Genomic DNA, 22,289 nt, shown 5'->3' with positions numbered 1-22,289 from the left:
CTAAGCAGGAGGGTGGGGCATGCTCCTTATAACCAAAGCAGCCTTCATCTATTTTATACATTACACTTTCAGGCATGATTTTTTTTCTTCCCCTGCTGCCCCTGACAGGGTCTTGCTCTGCTGCTCAAGCTAGACAGTGGTGGGATCATAGCTCACTGCAGCCTTGAACTCCTGAGCTCAAATGGTCTTCCTCCCTCAGCCTCCTGAGTAGTTGGGACTACAGGTGCCACCATCATGCCTGGCTAAGTTTGTATTTTCTGTAGAACCAGGGGTCTTGCTATGTTACCCAGGCTAGTCTCGAACTCCTGAGCCTCGGCCTCCCAAAATGCTGGGATTACTGTCATGAGCCACCATGTCCAGCCTCAAGTATGATTTCTTTTAAGAGAGGGTCTGGTGGCACCAAAAAAAAAAAGGTTAAAATAGTGTTGTTTTTCAAATATCCCTCTTTTTTTTTTTTTTTTTCTTTTTTTGAGACAGAGTCTTGCTTTGTTGCCCGGGCTAGAGTGCCATGGCATCAGCCTGGGTCACAGCAACCTCAAACTCCTGGGCTCAACAAATCCTCCTGCCTCAGCCTCCCGAGTAGCCAGGACTAGAGGTATGCGCCACCATGCCCAACTAATTTTTCTATACATATTTTTAGCTGTCCAACTAATTTCTTTCTATTTTTAGTAGAGACGGGGTCTTGCTCTTGCTCAGGCTGGTCTCGAACTCCTGACCTCAAGCAATCCTCCCGCCTTGGCCTCCCAGAGTGCTAGGATTACAGGCGTGAGCCAGCGTACCTGGCCTATCCCTCCTTTTAAGAACACTTTCTTTTCAAGTCATTTGGGAAGGAAATGATTCTATAACTTCCTGCACTCCTCCTGTGACTTAAATAAGTTAAGTATAACCTGACCTTTTCCTGATGACAGGGAATCATCGTTTTGCAGCCAGTGTGTCTGGCGGCCGGCCCAGGGTGCTTGGGCCTCACCGCAGTGGGGCTGTAGAACCGCACTGGTCGGCCACAGGAGGCTGGGCTCTGTGCACCCTGGCTGCTGTTTCCAGCCTTTGCTTATGAGAGGCGGCACAGCACAGTGCTTAGGAGACTAGGTTTCAGTCCACATCAGGGATCACTACCTTGGGTAACTGCCTAACTGCTCAGTGTCTCGGTTTCCTCATCTGTACAATGTGCACGTAACAGTGCCCACCTCATCAGCATGCTGGAGCGTGGGTCAACACACGTAACACAGCACAGTCTCGGCACACATGAGCACTCAATCGTGTCAGCGGCTGAGTCGTCATGATGACAATTACAGACTGTAACAGGCATTACAGTCGCTAGGACTGCTGTGGACACCGGCAAATCCTCATCATCAGGCCACCTGCAGGATTTTGTGGGCGCCGGCCCCATCCCAGGTTGCATTTACTCTTCATACTCAACTGTGGTTCCGGAAACCAGCTCAGTGAGTGTCTCAGAACCAGGCTCAGGAAGGGCTGGCTCCTCAGAGGGGCCCCTGTCCAGTCAAGAGCTGAGTTTGTAACAGTGATTGTGACTGGCAGAAGTCTGTTCCCTGTGAGAGCAGGGATGATAACAGAGTTTAGATACCGGGAGGTGTTATTAGACGTGGTGTTTGGTGCTCATGAAGGAAGGCACACAAGGAAAAGCAGAGGGTGTTTTTGTTTGTTTTTTTAGAAAACCTGCACGTCTTGGGAGGAACTGAAGAGAGTCCCATGCCTAGAAGGGAACAAAAATAAAAAATGTGCTCGAATGCGGATATGCGTGGAGGTGGAGTCTCGTGTACCTCATGTACTCCAGCCGGTACACAGACAGGAGATAGGTAGACATGGCGAAGTCCAGCTTGTTGATGAGGGCGGACACTTCAGGAGGGGGGTCCAGCAGGTTGATGATGGTGCTGCGGAGATCGCTCAGTTCAGCCTGGAGGGAAAGAAACACTCGAGGGCTCGCGGACACCTCCCCAGGAGAAACGGGTCACAGCGGCCAGCAACACGCGTTGGCAAGGACAATGAAAGGATCTGCCCCAACCATCCCAGGGAGCTTAGCAAAAACGAGATGAGAATCCTTACGGGGGTGACTGTGTCATTTTTCATGGCTGAGTTATACTGGAGGACGGACCGCAGCGGCTCTTTGCTGGGGAAGGTGAGCAGGGGAGACTTGGTGGCGATTTCACACACCCCCTCGTACCACTCTTCTGGCCAGAGTCCTGCAAGAGAGTGAACGTACGTGAGCACTTGCCTCAGTCCAGAAGCACTGCAGTGGGGGTGACTCTGACAACTCCTAGAGTCAAAGGTCCTTTGTTTGAGACAATTATCCCAAAAATGGGGCACAGAAATGAGTCAGTTACCTAACTTAGGCAGATTTTTCCCTTAGGAAAAATGGCATTCTCAGGAGCCTAAACTACATCTGGGAAGGGTAATATTTGCAAATACTAGTAGGAAGAAGCAGCTGCCTTTGGACTCATTTGGAATGTGCTCACATTCATAATTAGGTTGAGTCCAGCCTCACCTGTGCTTTCACTCCGCACTCTGTCTTCCCTGGCAGAGAAAGCTCCCCCTACCTGAGCCCTCCACGGCGAATCCCATGAGAACGGAATAGAGCCAGAAGTCCCGGAAGAGCTTCTGTAACCGAGGCTTAGCTTCTTTGATAGGCGGCAAACGTCGGGTGAGCTGATGTGCCAAGGAGAGAGGGAGAAAGGTGGTTATTTGCTCATGAAACCCTAACACCTGTGGGTATAAAATCCACCACAGATTCATTCTCCAAGAGCATTCTCATCCAGTCAGACTGGGTAGGAAAAGGCTTACTGAGCAGTGACTGATGCATCTCAAAAATTTTGCCAATAAATATTAGTTCACTCACTCATTCACTCATTCACTGAGTACCTAATGTGCAGCAGGCACTGGGCCTGGGGCTCTAATGCCCCACTCCTACACTCAAAGGGCTGTCTGGTTTGGAGGCAGGTGGACAATGAATTATGGTGGGGCAGCGTTCCCAGAAAAGGTCCTGTGGTCTCAAGGTTAACCTGTGAGGAAAGCTTAGCCAGGCAGAGAGAGAAAGCAGCCTGTCCAGCCAGAGGGAGAGCATGCAGTCCTAGGCCTGGGACCAGACAGGGTATGGGGTGCATAGGGAAAGGCAAACCCCACGAGGGCTGCAGCTCAGAGGAAGGGATGCAACTGGAGAGGCAGGGAGATGGTGAGAAATCTTGTGGGCCAGCCAGAAGAAATGGCTTTCAAATCTTTTTCAGCAGCACTTCTCCAAACAGCAATCTTGGGCAGCAGCCCCATATGTAAAAAGGTAAAGCAGAGTTGCTCGGGTGCAGGTGAGGGGCTGAAGCCCCCGTGTCCCTGCTCCAGATGGTGGCCCACCCGGTGTGCAGCAGGGAGCAGTTTGCCAGTTATGCAAAATGGTTACATTTATGCTCACGCCCAGCTGGACAGGCTGATCCCCACAGAGCCGCTGTGGATGCCAAGCCCCACACAGTGGTGACGAACATGCAGCAAGGGCGGCTTTGCCACCCAGATACCTGTGAGTGCCAAGCACCAGTCAGGCCCTGGGTGAGGCCACGGAGGCAGCAGAGATGACACCCATCACTCGAAGGTGAGGGGCACAGTGACACTCACACACAGCCGGTAGAACTACAAACTGGGACAACGTTCCCCAGAAAGCAATCTGGTAATACGCATCAAAAATTCTAAATAGCCGGGCGTGGTGGCTCACGCCTGTAATCCTAGCACTCTGGGAGGCCGAGGTGGGCGGATCGTTTGAGCTCAGGAGTTCGAGACCAGCCTGAGCAAGAGCGAGACCCCACCTCTACTAAAAATAGAAAGAAATTATATGGACAGCTAAAAATATATATAGAAAAAATTAGCCGGGCATGGTGGCGCATGCCTGTAGTCCCAGCTACTCGGGAGGCTGAGACAGGAGGATCGCTTGAGCTCAGGAGTTTGAGGTTGCTGTGAGCTAGGCTGACGCCACGGCACTCACTCTAGCCTGGGCAACAGAGTGAGACTCTGTCTCAAAAAAAAAAAAAAAAAAATTCTAAATATCCCCACACCCAGTCACACAAAAATCCCATCTCTAGGAAATCTATCCAAAAAAACCAAGCTGATTTAAGCACACACAAATGTTGTAACATTTGTTATAGCAGCAAAATAAATAGAAAAACACTAAATGTCTACCCAAAAGAGTAATTTAAATAAGCAGCAGTATATTAAGAATAATATTTTCGAAGACTATTTGGTGACATAGGTAGAACTCACAATATGTCAAGTGAAGAAAATACAAAATGTATAAATAATTAGATTTTTAAAAATATATATATCTAAATACATTATATATGCATAGAACAAAGGCAGAAAAACAAGCCACGCACTAATGAGATTATTTCTCAGTGGCTGGCTTGCCAGGGATTTCTCTTTTCTTCTTCGTATTTTTATTATTATATTATTATTTGAGACAGGGTCTTGCTCTGCTGCATGGGCTAGAGTGCAGTGGTGTTATCATAGCTCACTGTAAGCACAAACTCCTGGGCTTAAGCAATCCTCCTGCCTCCGCCTCTTGAGGAGCTGGGACTACAGGCGTGTGCCACTAAGCCTGGCTAATTTTTCTGGGTTTTTTTGTAGAGACAGGGTCTCACAGGTTGCTCAGGCTGGTCTTGAACTCCTGGGCTCAAGCGATCCTCCTGCCTTGGCCTCCCAAAGTGCTGGGATTACAGGTTTGAGCCACTGTGCACAGCTTTATTTTTTTTATATTTTAAAGACCGGGTCTCATTCTGTCGCCCAGGCTGGAGTACAATGGTGCAGTCCTAACTTACTGCACCCTTGAATGCCTGGGCTCAAGCGATCCTCCTGTGTCAGCCTCCCAAGAACCTGGGACTACAGGTGTGCACCACCACACCCAGCTAATTAAAAAAAAAAAAATGTTTCATAGAGATGGGGTCTCACTGTGTTGCTCAGGCTGCTCTTGAACTCCCTGGCCTCAAGCAATCCTCCACCTCAACCCCAAAGTGCTAGGATTATAGGCGTGAGCCACTGTGCCCAGCCTCTCTTCTTCTTTAATGCTGTCTGTATTTCCTGGAGTTCTTCCATGAACAAGTTTTCCTTCTACAATCAAAGGGAGGTTGTAGGTACCAATTCAGGGCTCGGCAACCTGGGTGGGAGGAGGCTTGACTTCCCCCCGAGAGTCACCAGGGGGCTGTGTCCTTGGGGAGAGTCAGCCTAGACCTGCGGGTGCAGGTAGACTCTGGAAAGGCTGAGGACGTGGGAGCACTGGGGAGGGGTGTTGGGAGGGTAGCAGCAGACGAAATTGTCACAGGGCAGGAAGCCCAGAACCACACAGGACACTGGCCACAAAAGGACAGTTGATAGGGGCTTCCAGTATGGCTCGTGGCCAAAGAGGGCAGTTGTAAAGAATAACCAGCTGTGGGACTGTCTCTGAGGTGACGGGCCTGCTTAGGACAAGGTCCCAAGTGATGGTGGAGGCATGATGGGGTTTCCAGACCATAGAATTCAAGGTCTTTGTGATTAAGAGGTTCTGGTATCTTATAAAGAGAACTTGCCTTTGGTGGGTATAAAAAAGGTCAGGCTTCCAGAATGCTTTACTCTCAGCGGAGTCAGAGAATCCAAGTGGCTGGGAAGCCCAAAGTGGTTGTGACACAGGAAAGAGACGGTGACTCAACCCTATCTTTGGTTTGGGATCCTGCTCCTGACCTGTGAACTTCGTGGCTCCCTCCTAAGGAAAGTGGCCGTGGGGGTTCTCCCAGCTCTTGGACTTCTCCTGGCCCATCAGCCACCATCTCAGCTTGGACTGCCCCAGTCCCCAGAGAGGGAAGACCAGGGTGGCAACAGAAAGGCCCTGGAAGAACTTTGACGTATCCTGAGACAAAGACATGACACAGCCATGACTGCTTGGGACCTGCGCAGGGAACTATTCCTGTGCTTCAAGAGAGACAGAAAGGAGCCGGGACATTCTGAAGAAGGGCTCTAAGATGATGAAGGGTCTCGTCTGGCCCCCTAAGACAGGAAGGGCAAAGGCTATAAGACAACAGACCTGCTCACTCCTAAAAAAAATTGAGGTCAGGTGAAAAGTAGGAAGACTAAATAGATGAGTCCAAAGAGGTATGACAGCCAGGTGCAACGCGTGACCCCTGACTGGATTTACAAAAAAGCAGCTCTAAAAGATATTTTTGAAGTCGCTTCTGAAATCTGACTTGCACAGGACATCTGACTGGACTGTGATTTTTTTTTTTTTTTTTTTTTTTTTGAGACAGAGTCTCACTCTGTTGCCCAGGCTAGGGTGAGTGCCGTGGCATCAGCTTAGCTCACAGCAACCTCAGACTCCTCGGCTTAAGCGATCCTACTGCCTCAGCCTCCCGAGTAGCTGGGACTACAGGCATGTGCCACCATGCCCGGCTAATTTTTTCTATATAGATTTTTAGTTGTTCATATAATGTCTTTCTATTTTTAGTAGAGACGGGGTCTCGCTCTTGCTCAGGCTGGTCTCGAACTCCTGACCTCGAGCGATCCACCCGCCTCGGCCTCCCAGAGTGCTAGGATTACAGGCGTGAGCCACCGCGCCCGGCCTGGACTGTGGTTTTTTGCAGGCATGTGGTAGTGCAGCACGGGGCAGAGGCCCTTCCACTGAAGAGACACAGGCCCCAGCGCTCAGGGCTGAAGTGCCTCCATGTCCTCTCCCTTCCAAATACCCCAGGCAATAGCCCCCTCATGTGTAATTACGCAGATATGGCAAAATATTCACTGTTCTATCTAGGGGCTTGGTATATGGATGTTCACTATCCAATTCTTCCAATTTCTCTGTATATTTTTAAAATTTCATATTGAAAAGTTGAAAAAATTTCTAACCATGAGGCAAGCCTTGAAACTGGAACGAATACAAAGTAGTATGTGTGACAGGAGGTACCACTTTGCAGTGGGGGCGGAAACCACACACAATCTGTTACCTTTAAATGGGAACACATTGAAAAATGTCAAAGTGTCAAGGGTTGAAATCCAGTTTTTTCAATAGTGGCTCACATGAGCAGAAATCTGGATGTGCAGGAAATATCATTGGTTACTAGCTTTAAAAAATAACAAAAGTAGGCTGGGTGTGGTGGCTCATGCCGGTAATCCTAGAACTTTGGGAGTCTGAGGCAGGAAGATCACTTGAGGCCAGGAGTTCGAGACCAGCCCGGGCAATAGCAAGACCCCATCTCTACCAAAGAAAAAAAAATTAGCTGGGTGTAGTGGTGCGCGCCTGTAGTCCCAGCTACTTGGGAGGCTGAGGCAAGAGGATCCCTTGAGTCCAGGAGTTTGAGGTTGCAGTGAGCTATGATGATACCACTACACTCTAGCCTGGGTGACAGAGCGAGACCCTTTCTCAAACAAATAAACAAAAAAACCAAAAGTAATACATACTCATAGAAAAAATTCCAAAAAAGAAGTTTACAGAGTAGAACATGAATGCTGCGTCCCCTCCCAGACCGCTTCCGTGAATGAGTATGTGCGCTGTGTGTGGTGAGGGCTCACGCTTCCCGAGCATCTTCCACGTGCCCGGCACCACTCCATGTGCTTCCCATGAATTCATCATCTCATTTACTTTTCACAACAACCTTACACAGTAGATGTGATCATCACCCTCATCTCAAAGGGGAGAACACCGAGAGCCAGAGGGGGGAGGTGCAGTTTAGGCCAGGGTGGCCAGTGCGGCCCCACTGGAGCCAACGGCAACGGCGAGAGCAGTGGCCACATGCTGGTCTGGAGGAAGGTGCCTCAAGCAGGAAGAACAGCAAGTGCCAAGGCTTTGCCAAGGACCAGGCTGAGCATGTGTGACAGCAAGACAGAGAACGAGAGAGCTGGCCAGGAGCAGATCTGTGGGGCTCAGCAGGCCCCCAGGAGGAGCCCAGATGTAGGTAACAGCCTCTGTAAGCCATGGTGGCGCCACGCTGAAGACTCGGTGCTGAGCAGGACAGATGAAGGCTCTGAGAAAACAGCTCTGACCAAAGCTGCCACCCGACTCAAACTCGACCACATTGTCCTGAAGACAATGGCCCTTTACACGCCATACTTTCTCAAACAGAGAGATGCACAGACGCACCCCCCGCTCCCCCGAAGCCTCTTGCACTCCTGCAGATTCTCCCTTCAGATGGCCTCTGGGGGCCGACACTCCCAAACAGACTCTCAGGCACCAAAATCATCAGAGAGCAGTGCTCTGTGATAAGCTTGTCTTCTAGACAATCCAAAATATTCTTATAATAACTTTTTAGATCACTAAATTAAAAATACAAATTTAAAAGAAAATTGTCATGGCCCCACAGATCTCCATGGCTGCCAGGTGGCTGAGTTTGGGAAGCACCGCTCAGCAATACCCCATCTGTCCTACAGGGAATGGGGGGGTTGGGCTGCACGTTCTGGCAACAAACACAGCCACCCTTGACTGACGAAAGGTCCATGCCGTGATCTCCTTATTCCATAAGCCTCTACTCTCCTTCTTCCCCCTCCACTTTTCACTGAGGAAAAAGCTCATGGGAGGATGGGGAAACCTGCCTAGCAGCCAAACCAGCCATGTCAGCCCCGCAGACCAGGGCGAGGTCACACGTTGCAAATCATCCCAGGAGGAGATGACAGTTGGAGACAGATGTGTGGCCTCTACTTTCAGAGGAACACTGGAGCCTCCCCGATGAACCTGACCCCCAGAACTCTCAAGAGAGCCTCGGTTAGGCGGCGACTTCAGCAAGGGCGGCTCCTGCACCAAGGCTTTGCGTGCACGTCAGCACAGCACGTCGACACGGTGACCGCCATGCATTTAAAACATCAGCCACGTAAGTACTGGAGCTGAGGAGCTGCGAGTCACTCAGCAGGGATCAAAGACACAGTTGAGGGGGTTTGTGCTGACCAAGCTAATTGCCTGATGTTTGTATTGGGACATATTTACTTTGGAAAAGCCGCAACAACAGCCCAGCACCAAAGTTCACATCAAAACTCCACTAGTGACCTTGGCTGATTTCATCTCTGCAACACCACTTCTCAGAAGCACAGAGGTAAGTTTGGTTTCTAATATTTCTGTTGATTATAAATTCTTATTTATGGTGTTTAGAGATGGGCAACTGGTTCATTTCTCTATTGAACGTCAAATTCAGCAGCTTTTTATACTCTTAGAAGTGGGAAAATATTTTTATTTTTCCACCTGCCTATTGTAAAATTCTGTTAGTTACATTACTGGGACAAGTGATAAAATTGGAACAGAACTGTGGAACAGACAGAAGTATTATACCTACGTTAAATTATTCAAATTGGATAACTGTCTTGTGATTATGCGAAGATCTTTGCTCTTAGGCATTTTTCCTTAAAGTATTAAAGGTTAGGGACATGATATAAGAGACCTGTTCTCAAATGGTCGAGAAAAAAAATAATGTGTATGTGCGTGCCTGTGTGTGTACATACATATATACACATACATGTATATACGCATACACAAACATATGTGGAGAGATAGAAAATGATAAAGCAAAATGTTCTAAAATATAAACACCTGGTGAATCTGGGTTAAGGGTATACAAGAGTTGTTCTACTACACTATTCCTTCAATTTTCTGTAAATTTGAAGTTATTTCAAAATATAAACTTTTCCAAACTTCAGGCAGTCCCTTCTCTCCCATTCTGCCCGCTCTGTTTGGGCCTGAAGACGATGTTATGCTCCGAGGCACAACTGAGAAGGCCAACCTGGCTCTGTGCAATTAGCAAAAAAGGGCCGTATGAAGTTCCTAGAGAAAACAAACTTTTGAATGATTTACCTTTTGTTATAATTTTAAAAAGTAATCAAGCCTGTGCTCTTCCTGGGACTGAATGATTTATCTTTAAAAAATATTGCTTCTCTTCAAAGATAGTAATCTGTGATTTAATCATAACCTAGAGATAGTTTTAAAATGTCTAATATAATTTTCATTATACTAAATAGAAAAACAATAGGAAGATTTACCTTTTAAATTCATAATTTCAATCCACAGAAAATAAATATATTTTCTCCTTCCTCTGGTAAAAACTGCTTTTGGCTTTTCATCATGTAATGTAGGAACAGAGTGCAAGAGGCTACCAAATATTCTTTCTCGATACCAGGATAAAAACACGGATGCCTTCACCCTGCCTCCCTATCTGGCCTCAGATTCGTCTTCCTGAACGTTTATTTATTCAAGCTGGGTTTTGTTTTGTTCTTTAACCTTATTTTTACCTGAGAAAGAAGGACACTTTTAAGCGTAGCCATGCAATGAGCAAGTTGCCACCTTCTTCCAACTTTTTAAAGTGTATTGCCATTGACACCCATGCCTGATTCTATTTGGAATCTAGGCCCAGTTCTATTTGCAGCCACACACATTAGAAATCGTTTCTAGAAACTGCTTTCCACTGGCAGACTCCGTGTGGCACTGCAGCCTCTGCCGGGTGCTGAGAGGGAGGGTCAGAAAAGTTAACAGACTTCTTCAAAGTCAGAAATTACGAGTCTTTCCCTCTCCAAAATGTGCAATTCAAAAGTCTTTCAGTTGTGACTGAAACAATGTTCCAGCTGATTATTTTAACAGTACTGTAGGGGAAGATCCCAGGAGGCAGGCTGGCAGCAGGGAGTCTAGCTAGGAAGCTACTCCCCAAGCCCAGGCAGTATGGGAGTGTCCTGGTGCTCCCAGGCAAATAACGGGTGGCTGGGAGGCTCATCCAACTTGGTTGAACCTAGCCACTGCCCCTCATTATCGACAGTGATGAGGGGGGCTCAGTCTCCTGATATGTAAAATGCTGGAAGGATGAAGCTAAGCTACACATACAAAGTGCCTTATACAGTGCCTGGCACCCGACAGAGGCTCCATCCATACTCATTGCCATTATCAGCATCAGCAAAACTGAGGGCATTTCAAGTGGGGTATCCAAACACTCTGCCCCATCTGCAGGCCTACCAAGTTCAAATATTTGCTCACCAGGAGCCAGTCACCCTCATCTGGCCTAGCCTGGTAGCAGATATTCTGGCCCTCAAATATCTAACAGGAAACAGTCATAAACACATTGTCAAACTCAACAAAACACAGTTCTTCTTTCTGGGGTGATGAGATCATGTACTAGATGCCTGGGTCAGCATTATAAACACCTACGGCCACTGTTCTGGTGAAACAGAAGCATCAAATAATAGCTCATACGTGCAGTATGCAGTTAATAACTGGAAAGTTAATAATCAATACGAGAAAGACAAAGCCATTGGATGGCCAAAACGGATTTGACAAGCCAAGTCAAATCCTCCTTGGAAAGAGGAGAGGCAGGATAGATAAAGACAGGCTTACCACAAGGTCTATGTGTTAAAAACTTACCTTATTTACTTAAATAAAGGGAATGTCCCTCAGGCCTTGAGTAAGAGCTATCTGACATCCCTCCTGCAGACCTTATCTGCCTGGTGTGATTGTTTCTAACTCCATGTTAGAAGCAGTAACTAGGAAAGATTTAGTTCCTATTGATAGAAGGGGGAGCCACTAACAGATACAAAGGAGAAAAGAGTACACCTGCAGCAAATCATATAACCTGATAGCTTCTGGGGCTGCCACCGGCCACATCTCACTAGGCTCTGAGGGGGCATCAAACAAGTTCCAAATTTTATGCAATCAAACATCCGCAAATGATCATACAAATATCAAATTATCTTTAGCATATCTGTTTTCAGACAGCCTGACCCACGTACATTTTTCTTCCTTTTTTTTTGAGACAGAGTCTTGCTCTGTTGCCTGGGCTAGAGTGCCGTGGCGTCAGCCTAGCTCACAGCAACCTCAAACTCCTAGGCTCAAGCAATCCTTCTGCCTCAGCCTCCCAAGTAGCTGGGACTACAGGCATGTGCCACCATGCCTGGCTAATTTTTTCTATATATATTTTGTTGTCCAGATCATTTCTTTCTATTTTTTTAGTAGAGACGGGGTCTTGCCCTTGCTCACCATGTACATTTTCAACAGCATTTCCGTGGCAGAGGTGCAGTAACATGGCTTGCGCAGGCAGGGCTGAGTTCCCCCACTGGACATTCCCTTCCAGCCCTGCACTCCCGTCACCAGCCCCAGGTGTCCACTCAAGGCACCTCTTCAAGACACTTCCCCCAACTCTCTGGGTACCCGCGCTCCTACCACACAAACTGGGGCCACAGCCCTTTCTGTACCTCCATGTGCCCTGGCAACATTCTTTTGAAGGCCCTCACTCTATCACACGGCTGTTCCCTGACTGGCCTGTGCCCCCTGGCTCCGTGGGGAGACCCTTGCAACTCCAGTGCCTAATATGCTATCTGGAGGTAGGAGACAAGGTTCAGTGAATAACTTAAAAAGAAACTCCCCCGGGACCCCTGAACTGCCAGGATTCTAGAACGTCAGTTTTGTAAGCCTTTGAAGAAGGGATTCTCATCTAGGGGCTCACAGATCCTTCAGGGAGGTTTATGAAGCCCACACAAAATGTTAGGTGTCTGTTTATCTTCATCAGATGCTCTTAAAGTCCACAATCCTAAAACAGTTAAGAACTGTGCTGCGAGGGCACCTTCCTGGGTCAAAGCCACAGGGAACTTGCCATGTGGAGCTGCAGGGAGGTGGGGCCTGCCGGGCCGCCTCTCACTGTGTTGTCTGTTTCCCCTCCCAGCTTTAGCTCTGCCAAAATGAAACACCTGTTCCACCCGCTTCTGGTTTCCCTCATCATAACATCTGTGTGTGGGGGCAACAAAGGGCCACTGGACCAGCTCGAGAAGGGAGGAGAAACTGCTAAGGCCGTGGATCCCCAGTGGGAGCAGTTAAATAACAAAAACCTGAGCACGCCCCTTCTCCCTGCCGAATTCCACAAGGAAAACACGGTCACCAATGACTGGATTCCTGAGGGGGAGGAGGACGACGACTATCTGGACCTGGACAAGATATTCGGCGAAGACGACGACTACATCGACATCATCGACAGCCTGCCAGTTTCCCCGACAGACTCAGAAGCAAGTGCTGGCAACATCCTCCAGCTTTTCCAGGGCAAGAGCCGGATCCAACGCCTTAACATCCTAAATGCCAAGTTCGCTTTCAACCTTTACCGAGCGCTGAAGGACCAGGCCAACACATTTGATAACATCTTTATGGCGCCCGTTGGCATTTCTACCGCGATGGGCATGATCTCCCTGGGCCTGCAGGGAGAGACCCATGAACAAGTGCACTCGATTTTGCATTTTAAGGACTTTGTTAACGCCAGCAGCAAGTATGAGATCATGACCATCCACAATCTCTTCCGCAAGCTGACTCATCGCCTCTTCAGGAGGAACTTTGGGTATACGCTGCGGTCAGTCAATGACCTTTACGTCCAGAAGCAGTTTCCAATCCTGGATGACTTCAGAACTAAAGTAAAGGAGTACTACTTCGCAGAGGCCCAGGCAGCTGACTTCTCAGATCCTGCCTTCATATCAAAAACCAACAACCACATCCTGAAGCTCACCAAGGGCCTCATAAAAGATGCTCTGGAGAATATAGACCCCGTTACCCAGATGATGATTCTAAACTGCATCTACTTCAAAGGTAAGAAATAGGCTTTTGTGTCTCAGAGCAAACTCGCAACATGCTCTCAGTACATGGGTGTGCTGAACGCCAAGACCTGTACTGTAGTTTGTAAGAACAAGACACAGGTGGACTCACGGACAGGGAAGGCCATGCTGGGGTGGCAGCAGCAACCGGCACTCACTGAGCCCTAACCCTGCGCTTTACGCTCACTGAATCTTCACCACAACCGTGTGAGGTCAAGTTGTAAGTGTCCCTGTTTTACAGACGAAGCCGCCAAGGCACAGAGAAGTGCAAACATGCTCCAAGGGCATACACAGCTAGCAAGGGGCAGAGTCAAGGCTGGACCCAGCCATCACTAGCGATTTGTTAAATTGGAAGGAATAATGCAAAAACCTTTTAAATATTTGGCCAGCATGGCTTTGAGTTTTTTCATTTCCTTTCCCAATTATTAATAATCAGGAATATGGCCAAGAGGCTGAAGAAATGCATCAGAGAACTACTCAGCTTGAGCACCGACATTAACACCTATAACTGTTTTCCAGGGTATTTTTGCACTCATGGGCAGGTGGGTGTGGGGACATACACCACTATTTCTTCTGGGCCAGGCACCAGGGCACTTTTTAAGGAGGCTATCTTCCTGCCCCTCACAAACACAGAGGACTCCTGGAAGCCTAGAAATAAATGAGCATGGATTTATAAAATCCAGACCTTTCTTTACAAACGCCTTCACTGGGACCTGCAGAAGAAACCTCTACTTCAGTCTCTGAATGTGCTAAGCTGCAGGCATGAGGAACGGTTCAGCTTTAGCGCTAATTGCTACAACACATAATCACTTCTCTTTGCCACCAAGGGCTGCCAGCTACCAGTGAGGGCCAGTCCCTGAGGCCTGGGAGGCCAGCGCCTCCTGTTAGCCTCAGCACAGTTTTGCAGCAGCCCGAGGATGCTGAGGTCAGAGGCCCTCTTCTGGCTTCTGCTTGGGGAAGGGTGGTCAGAGCACCTCCCTCCCTTGTCAGCATACCTACTTGTGCCTCAGCCAAGACCCCGGCCACTCCACAAGGCAGGTATTCTGCCGGACGGGCCAGGGGGACTGAAGAGGCCAGGCCTGGAGGGATGGCCTGGAGTGCCGAGGTTTGACCCCCGCACTTCCACCCCAAAGCCAGGTACAAGGCTGGGTTCTCATGGGAATCGAAGGTTGAGTTCTAACAGGCTGTGACAGATACACACACAGACATGATATATATACGATGAACATACGCATATCCTTTCATTACTGGTTGTAAGTATGAGTTTTGCAATTGAACAAACAGGAGTCTGAGTCATGACTTCACCACTTCTCATTTGTGTGACCTCAGACAAGTCATTCAACATCTCTGTGACTCAGTTTCCTTATCTTAATCTTGGAGAGAATACCTACTCCAACAGGGCTGTGGGGAAAACCGCAAGAGACAGTGACACAGCACTCAGTGTGGCAACATTTTGGAAGCCCTCAGTCCTGGCAGCCTGTCAGTGCCCCCAGGTACACCCGAGAGCCTCTACATTAGGCCTGGCTGGGTGTGCAGGGGCAGGCAGAGGAAGAAACACAGCGAGCCATCCCTGCAGATGAGGGTGGAGAAACAGCCAGGCACGGCCAGTTTACAATCTCCTGAACACAGCAACCCGAGCTGTGAAAGCTGCAGTGTGAAAGGGACAAACATGTGCTTCCTTCCGTCACTTAATTTAATGTTGGGAATCAGAAGGGATCGAATGCTAGAAGCACCCAGTCCTTCGTCAATACTCAAAGGAGAGATTTGTTTAGAAGTGTAATTTCAATTTCTAGCTCCCAAATCTCCATTACTAATTTGATTTCAATTTTTTTTTTTGAGACGGGATCTCGCTCTGTCACCCAGGTACAGTGCAGTGCCATCATCATAGCTCACGGTAACCTCAAACTCCTGGGCCCAAGTGATCCTCCTGCCTCAGCCTTCTTTGTAGCTGGGGCTACAGGCACGCACCACCATGTCCGGCTAACTTTTCTCATTTTTGTAGAGACAGTGTCTCACTCTTGCTCAGGCTGATCTCAAACCCCTGGCACCAAGCGATCCTCCTGCCTTGGCCTCCCAGAGTGCTAGGATTACAGGCGTCAGCCACAGCGCCTGGCCTGATTTCAATTTTGAACATTACCATCATTTTGTAAAGCACAATAAAAATAGAGGCTGAACTTCAGGAGGAAGAAGGAAAGAATCCCAGGAGACATGTGACGGCTCCATCAGAACTGGGCGGAGCAGTGATTCCCAATGGGGCACGCTTGCCCGCCAGGGCAAAGGTCTGAAGACACTTGTGGTTGGGGGCTGGGGGCGGGGAGTACCACTGGTACGGGGTGAAGAGAGGCCAGGGGTGTTACTAAACACCCTACAATGCCCAGAGAAGTCCCCCACCAGAGAGAATTATCCAGCCCAAATGTTAACAGTGCTGTGGTTGAGATGCCCTGGGCAAGGCAGACTCAGGGAGAAGGGAGTGGAGCTACACTCCCAGGCAGGTGGGAGCTGTCTGAGATTTAAACCTCCTCCCAAGACACCTCCCGCTCTACTCATCCCAGTTGCTCTATCCACCAGTTGGAAACTTGGAACACGTTACTTCACTTCTTTGTGCCTCTGTTTCTTCATCTGTAAAATGGGGATAACAAGAAGCACACACATCACATGTTGCTAGGAGCAGAACTGAGATAACACGGGAAAGGTGCTCCGAAGAATGCCCAGCACACAGCCAGTTCTCAACTGCTGCTCACCCATCATTACCAGTTACTGGCATCTTAGAGATGAAACAGACATGGACTTATTCCTGGATATACAGTGCTGAGCCCAATCCACAGCAAAGATCCTGAGGGCGACACCACATCACCCATGTGTCTTGCTGGTCCCTAGGAATCACAGCGTGAGGGACGAAGGCCATCAAAACAGCTGAAAAGAGCTCAAAGCTTCTTCTCCTTTGACAGATGAAGAAGCAGAGGCCCAGGCAAGTTAGGTGTCTTGTCAGGGTCAAACAATTCGTTAGTGTCAGACCAGAGTCCACTCCAGTCCACTTAACCTCTCTTGTTAACCTCTCATTAGAAATGTAAATTCTCAGCCCAAGTCAGACTCTGAATCAGAGATGGTGGGGTGGGCCCTGCGGGCTGTTGGATGAGTCCTCCAAGGGATTCAGATGCACCTTTGAGGGTGAGGACCACGACCCCAAAGGAACATCTAACAACAGCCTGTCCCTGCTGACATTACAGGATCCTGGGTGAATAAATTCCCTGTGGAAATGACACACAACCACAACTTCCGGCTGAACGAGAGAGCGGTGGTCAAGGTTCCCATGATGCAGACCAAAGGGAACTTCCTTGCAGCAAATGACCAGGAGCTTGACTGTGACATCCTCCAGCTGGAGTACGTGGGGGGCATCAGCATGCTCATTGTGGTCCCGCATAAGCTGTCTGGGATGAAGACCCTCGAAGCTCAGCTGACGCCCCAGGTGGTGGAGAGATGGCAAAAAAGCATGACAAACAGGTACTTCAGGGTCTGTGTTTGTCATTCTGGTCTCCTGGAGGCTGGGGATGTCCAGGAATATTGGAACTCTGGTCATTTTAAGAGAAAGGGAGAAGTATGCAAAACTACCCAAGAACTGCCATACAAGGTCACTCTCTGTTAATTCAGCCCAAATTACTTGCTTGCTGAGAGATGACTGGAGAACATTTGTGAAGGACACATTTGCTGTCCACAGGGCAGTTTTAGAAGTTAGGGGCAGGTGACTTAGAGTCAGCCTGGCAACGATCCCCACTCTGCTATGTACTTGCTCTGTGGCTTTGAGTGCCGGCTTCATTATACCTGTAATGGGGATAATTCCATTATTTGCCAGAGTTGCTGTGAGAAATTAATAGAATAAGCAACACTGAGCCTCCCGGTGCCTGGACCCTGGGAGGCATCCAATAAAGACTGGCTCCTCCCTGCCCTACCCAGGGAATTCCAAGGTCCTTGGCCCACTGAGGATTCATCATTCATAATTTTCCACTATTATTATTCATTACTCCCTAGTTAAAACTGCAAGTTTTAAATATTTACCAAAATTATTTTTGGATTATGGCAGAAAGAATGAAGACATTTTATTTCTATTTTATTGGATATGGGTTAGGCCCATAATGAAAAAGCGAATCTGGTTTGAGTCTCCTTATAGGACAAGAGCACAAATACAACAAAACTGAAAGAGAGCAGAAGGCTCCTAGAGGAAGGTTATCTGCCCAGGTAGCCAGTCGTCACACCTATGGATTTTTCCTTAACAATGTTCCTTCTGTAGTTGCCTCCTTCTGAGCCTCCCTGCCCGTGACCTCCACCTTAACCCCAGGGAGGCCTAGCCAGCCTGCCCGTTCCACTCCTTAGCCCATCTGAGCACCAGCCCAAATCAGTGTTCCTGAGACACCATCTCCAACCCCTCTTCTCACCAGCTCCTCAGCTTGGCCTGCAGATCTCTCCAGCAAGCCCCACTCGGAGCCCCTTGCAAGCTTTTGCTCATGCGGGGCAGCACCCTGCCTTTCAAGTCTCGGGCATCCTTCTAGGCCACACAAATACCTCCTCCTCCAGCAGTCAGGTCTGTTCTAGTCATTCAGACGTCAATGCACCATCTTTCCATCTTCACCCTGTCACACATGTGAGTCTCTGCCTCCCAACAGGAAAGCAAGTGCTCGGGAGGAAGGACTGGGTCTTACATCTTTACCCCCAAAGTGCCAGACTGGCCATGGCACTACTGTTACTGCCCACCGGTTAGGGACTGAATGCGTCAAGGCAAAGCCTGAGGATGTTTAGTGCTGTCTGGTATAGATACGATGGATTCTTTTACTAAGTTCACTGACCAAATATTCAACTCCTTAATTAACAAAACAAGAAATGCCTGAAATCAGGAATGAACATGGGAATTATTTCAGATATCTTCTCAAACCATAAACCACTAAAAGTTCTGTTGCTAACATTGAAAACAGAAAATGAATCACAGTGTTGAGGAAAAGACCACTCAACAATAAAAATGCCTCAGTTTTCAGTAACCAGAACTACAATGGGATGGGCTTTCCAAAATCCTCAGCAGACAGTCCTGGAAGACAAACTTTAGTAAGCGTTGTGTCACTTCTGTGGCAAATGCAACCCAGGGGGCTAGGCTGTGGATCTTTAAAGGAAAAAACATGATTTTTTTTTGTAACTTGTGGTTCAATAAAACTGGACTTTCTTTCCTTCTCCAACTAGAACCCGAGAGGTGCTTCTGCCAAAGTTCAAGCTGGAGAAGAACTACAACCTGGTGGAGCCCCTGAAGTCAATGGGGGTCACAGCACTGTTTGACAAAAATGGCAACATGGCAGGCATCTCAGATGAAAGGATCACCATAGACCTGGTAACTGCTCCTGCGTCTTCCCCCTGCACCCACCCCAGGGTCTCCCTTAGCACAGCCCCTGCCTCCACCTGTCCTTCCCACCTTCCAATCTGACCTCCTGGGTTGGGGGTGCTGCCTATGCTCTCCTGGGTCTGGCCAGGGGAGTACTGCATCTGGCAGGTGCTTAAGCGGGCAGGGTCCACAGGGAGTGGCCTTGGAGTGAGACCCACTCCTGCTGACCCCAGAGAGAGGGGAGATACATGCTCCAGTCTACGAAATCAACCCCCAGCCAAATCATGAAAGACCCATTAAAATCACAGAGGAACTGTACTATACACACATTTAAGTTAACAAATCAACAATAGACACTCAGCAAAAAAGACAGAACACTGGGTCAAAAGGTGCAGCAGACACAGGCCACCCTTTCCCATGGAAGTGCACCCCACGGGCAGGAAGCGCTGGGGCTGCGGCAGCTATCCTGGTCCCCCAGGCCCTCAGACCGTGGCCACTGCCAAGAGGGAACAGAACCCTAGAGTTATACCACACAGCCTTTAAGCACAACTGGTGCACTTGACAGGCGATGAAAGCTATTTTCAAGGATAATTCTGGCCAGATGTGATTTCTGCCTCGGATGTATGTGGTCTTTGGACCCTTTTCCTGACTGAGAGGAGACTGCGCTAGACGGCCTATCCCTCTGTGTGCCAGCCTATGGAGTCTGATAACTTTCCTTTCCAAACAGTTCAAGCACCAAGGCACCATCACAGTGAACGAGGAGGGCACCCAAGCCGCTGCTGTGACCACGGTTGGGTTCATGCCGCTGTCCACCCAAGTCCGTTTCACTGTCGACCGCCCCTTTCTGTTCCTCGTCTACGAGCACCGCACCAGCTGCCTGCTCTTCATGGGGAGAGTGGCCAACCCCAGCAGGTCTTAGAGGTGGAGGTCTGGGTGTCTGAGTGTTTTGGGGGCACTCTGTCATTCTGTTCCCATTCTAACAATGAGAACATCATGACTTCCGTGGTTTATGCTACCAATCTGAATTTGGGACCCATATGAGAGAAGGAGCTTACAAATGACTGAGAAGCTCATTGGAATCAATTCTGCACAGTAACCGATGCTGTAAGTTTGTAGAAAAGTTAATGTAACTGTAGCACGCCAGCTGTTACCTAGAGGGTCTCAGCAACAGGCAGCCGTCACCCCTCCCGCCTCCTCACAGCAAACCTGGCTCTATTACTCAGGGCCTTTCTCAACCAGGCCCATCATCTGAACACTAACACAGATGAGTCACATGACTGATTCCTCACCTCTCCCAAGGAGGGTGCATAACCAGCACCCTTCCTGATGCTCAGGGGAGAAGAGACCTCTAGACACATAAGGGGTGCCCTGGGCTAATGTTGGGGTTTAATTCTCTCAAGGCCTGACCTTCCAAATCCATGCCAAATGCCGTCTGTCATCCCACTGTTACCTGGAGGACAGTGTGTACACACAGTCATGTCTTCCTCCCTAAAGATAAATAAACATAGCTACTTTTAATGTGTATCTGTTATAATTCTATTTTTTAAGGCTCAAATAACTAATAAAGGTAATTTCAAAAGAGCTGACATCTCCAGGAATGATAAAGGCTGACAGAAAGTCACTCTGCTGCTACGTGGCCCCTGATGTGCCATAGCAGGGCAGGCTCTCAGGATAGGACATGTGTGCTGCTGAGTCCTGGGGAGGGTCTGCATGGCCCCCCTGAACTGCGGTGCTCGAAGTGGCACACAAGCCCAGGGGCTTCCACCCTCTTTACACAGGCGTGCATCTCAGCTCCATCCCGCAGACCTGGGCCTGCAGTGGGTCTGGTTTGACAGAGCAGACGACATCTGAGGAAATGTTTCTGGATCCTTCACTACCTGGGTAAGACAAGCGGAATCCAAAGAGGCTGCTCAGAATGCAAGAGTGCTGGCACTCCTTCAGTGAGGGGGACAATCGACAGCCGCAGGAACAGCAGTCACAAGTGTGTGCATGCCATTGTCTAACTGTAACCCCCAGAGGCCGGCAGGGGAGGAAGACAAGGGTTAGAAGGGTTCCAAAAACTGGCCAAGAGGTGCTGCTACAGTACGTGGTGGGCTGGGGTCCACGTGCAGGGTCACACAGGGAGTCTTGTCACATAAGGCTTCTGACCCCATGAGACCAATGCCAGTAATGGGAGCAGCAAAAGGGGAGTCCTGACAGGGACACCACTGCCCTGAGTGGGCAAGCCTGCGGGTTATCCCACTGAGCTCTCACACCAACCCTAGGAGGCTGGCACTGTTGTCACCTCCTTTTTACAACTACAGAAGCAGTTACAGCTCCCAGAAGGGAAGGGATCTGCCCGATCTACACCCAGACAGGCATCCCAGGAAGCCTGCTTTTCCCCGCTAACCCCCTTTACCCACCCCTTTCCTGACTTCCTGTACCGGGGCCTGCCTCCGGCACTTTGCTGGGAGTGGACACTACAGGGTTAAGGCCAAATCTCCCTGTCATACCCTCTTGCCATCTGGGTGAAACCCGCTACTGATGGTGACCCACTCCTCGCTTCAATTCTTTCTGCTTTTTATTTGAGACAGAGTCTCTGGAATGCAGCGATGTGATCATAGCTCACTGTAACCTCAAACTCCTAGGGACTCAAGTGATCCTCCTGCCTCAGACTCTAGAGTACCTAGGACTACAGGCATGTACCACCACAACTGGCTAATTTTTTAATTTTTTTTTAGAGACAGGGTCTATGCTGTCCAGGCTGGTCTTGAACTCCTGGTCTCAAGTATCCTTCCGCTTCGGCCTCCCAAAGTGGTGGGACTATAGGCATGATCTCCCGCCTCATTAATATCTTAATTTGAGACAGCACCCCCCAGGATGCCTAACTGGGGGGCCCTAGATGGGCTTCTCCCATTCAAATCACGCAAAATCCTGAGACCAATATGCATTTCTATGGCAAGAAAGTGCACAGCTTTCAAAAGGGTCATCCATGACCTAAAAAAATGCTAATCCACAAGCCTCATTTTACAGGCTGAGAGAATAAGTAACCTGTCCAAGGCCACAAAAGTGACACACATAAACTTGCTCTAAGTACACAAATGTTTTTTTATGATCCTTTTTTTGAGGCAGAGTCTCACTCTGTTGCTCGGGCTAGAGTGCCATGGCGTCAGTCTAGCTCACAGCAACCTCAAACTCCTGGGCTCAAGTGATCCTCCTGCCTCAGCCTCCTGAGTAGTTGGGACTACAGACATGTGCCACCATGCTTGGCTAATTTTTCCTATATATATATATTTTTAGTTGCCCAGCTAATTTCTTTCTATTTTTTTTAGTAGAGACGGGGTCTCGCTCTTGCTCAGGCTGGTCTCGGACTCCTGAGCTCAAACGATCCTCCCGCCTTGGCCTCCCAGAGTGCTAG

The 22,289-nt window shown here is 48.9% G+C and overlaps 2 protein-coding genes across 4 annotated transcripts in view; one reads left to right on the top strand and one right to left on the bottom strand.

Moving 5' to 3' along the window:
• The window catches only part of PI4KA (phosphatidylinositol 4-kinase alpha), a 115,385-nt gene that overhangs the window by 42,342 nt on the left and 50,754 nt on the right, over positions 1-22,289 (bottom strand). For all 3 annotated transcript variants that reach the window (XM_069497273.1, XM_069497275.1, XM_069497274.1), the window contains 3 exons: positions 2,553-2,661; positions 2,062-2,198; positions 1,779-1,912 (listed from right to left, as the gene is read on the bottom strand). In XM_069497273.1, coding sequence (XP_069353374.1) covers positions 1,779-1,912; positions 2,062-2,198; positions 2,553-2,661 — 380 coding nt within the window. The remainder of the gene's footprint in view (positions 1-1,778; positions 1,913-2,061; positions 2,199-2,552; positions 2,662-22,289) is intronic.
• SERPIND1 (serpin family D member 1) lies at positions 8,963-20,412 on the top strand. The gene is made up of 5 exons (XM_069496815.1): positions 8,963-9,026; positions 12,624-13,528; positions 16,761-17,034; positions 18,757-18,901; positions 19,620-20,412. Exons 2-5 carry the CDS (start codon positions 12,640-12,642, stop codon positions 19,809-19,811), a joined length of 1,500 nt encoding a protein of 499 aa, XP_069352916.1. The 5' UTR covers positions 8,963-9,026; positions 12,624-12,639; the 3' UTR covers positions 19,812-20,412.

The sequence above is a fragment of the Eulemur rufifrons genome, chromosome 21, assembly GCF_041146395.1.
Source record: "Eulemur rufifrons isolate Redbay chromosome 21, OSU_ERuf_1, whole genome shotgun sequence".
Classification (NCBI taxonomy): domain Eukaryota; kingdom Metazoa; phylum Chordata; class Mammalia; order Primates; family Lemuridae; genus Eulemur; species Eulemur rufifrons.
Note: the sequence above shows the minus strand (reverse complement) of the source record. Positions and strands in the feature narration are given on the sequence as shown.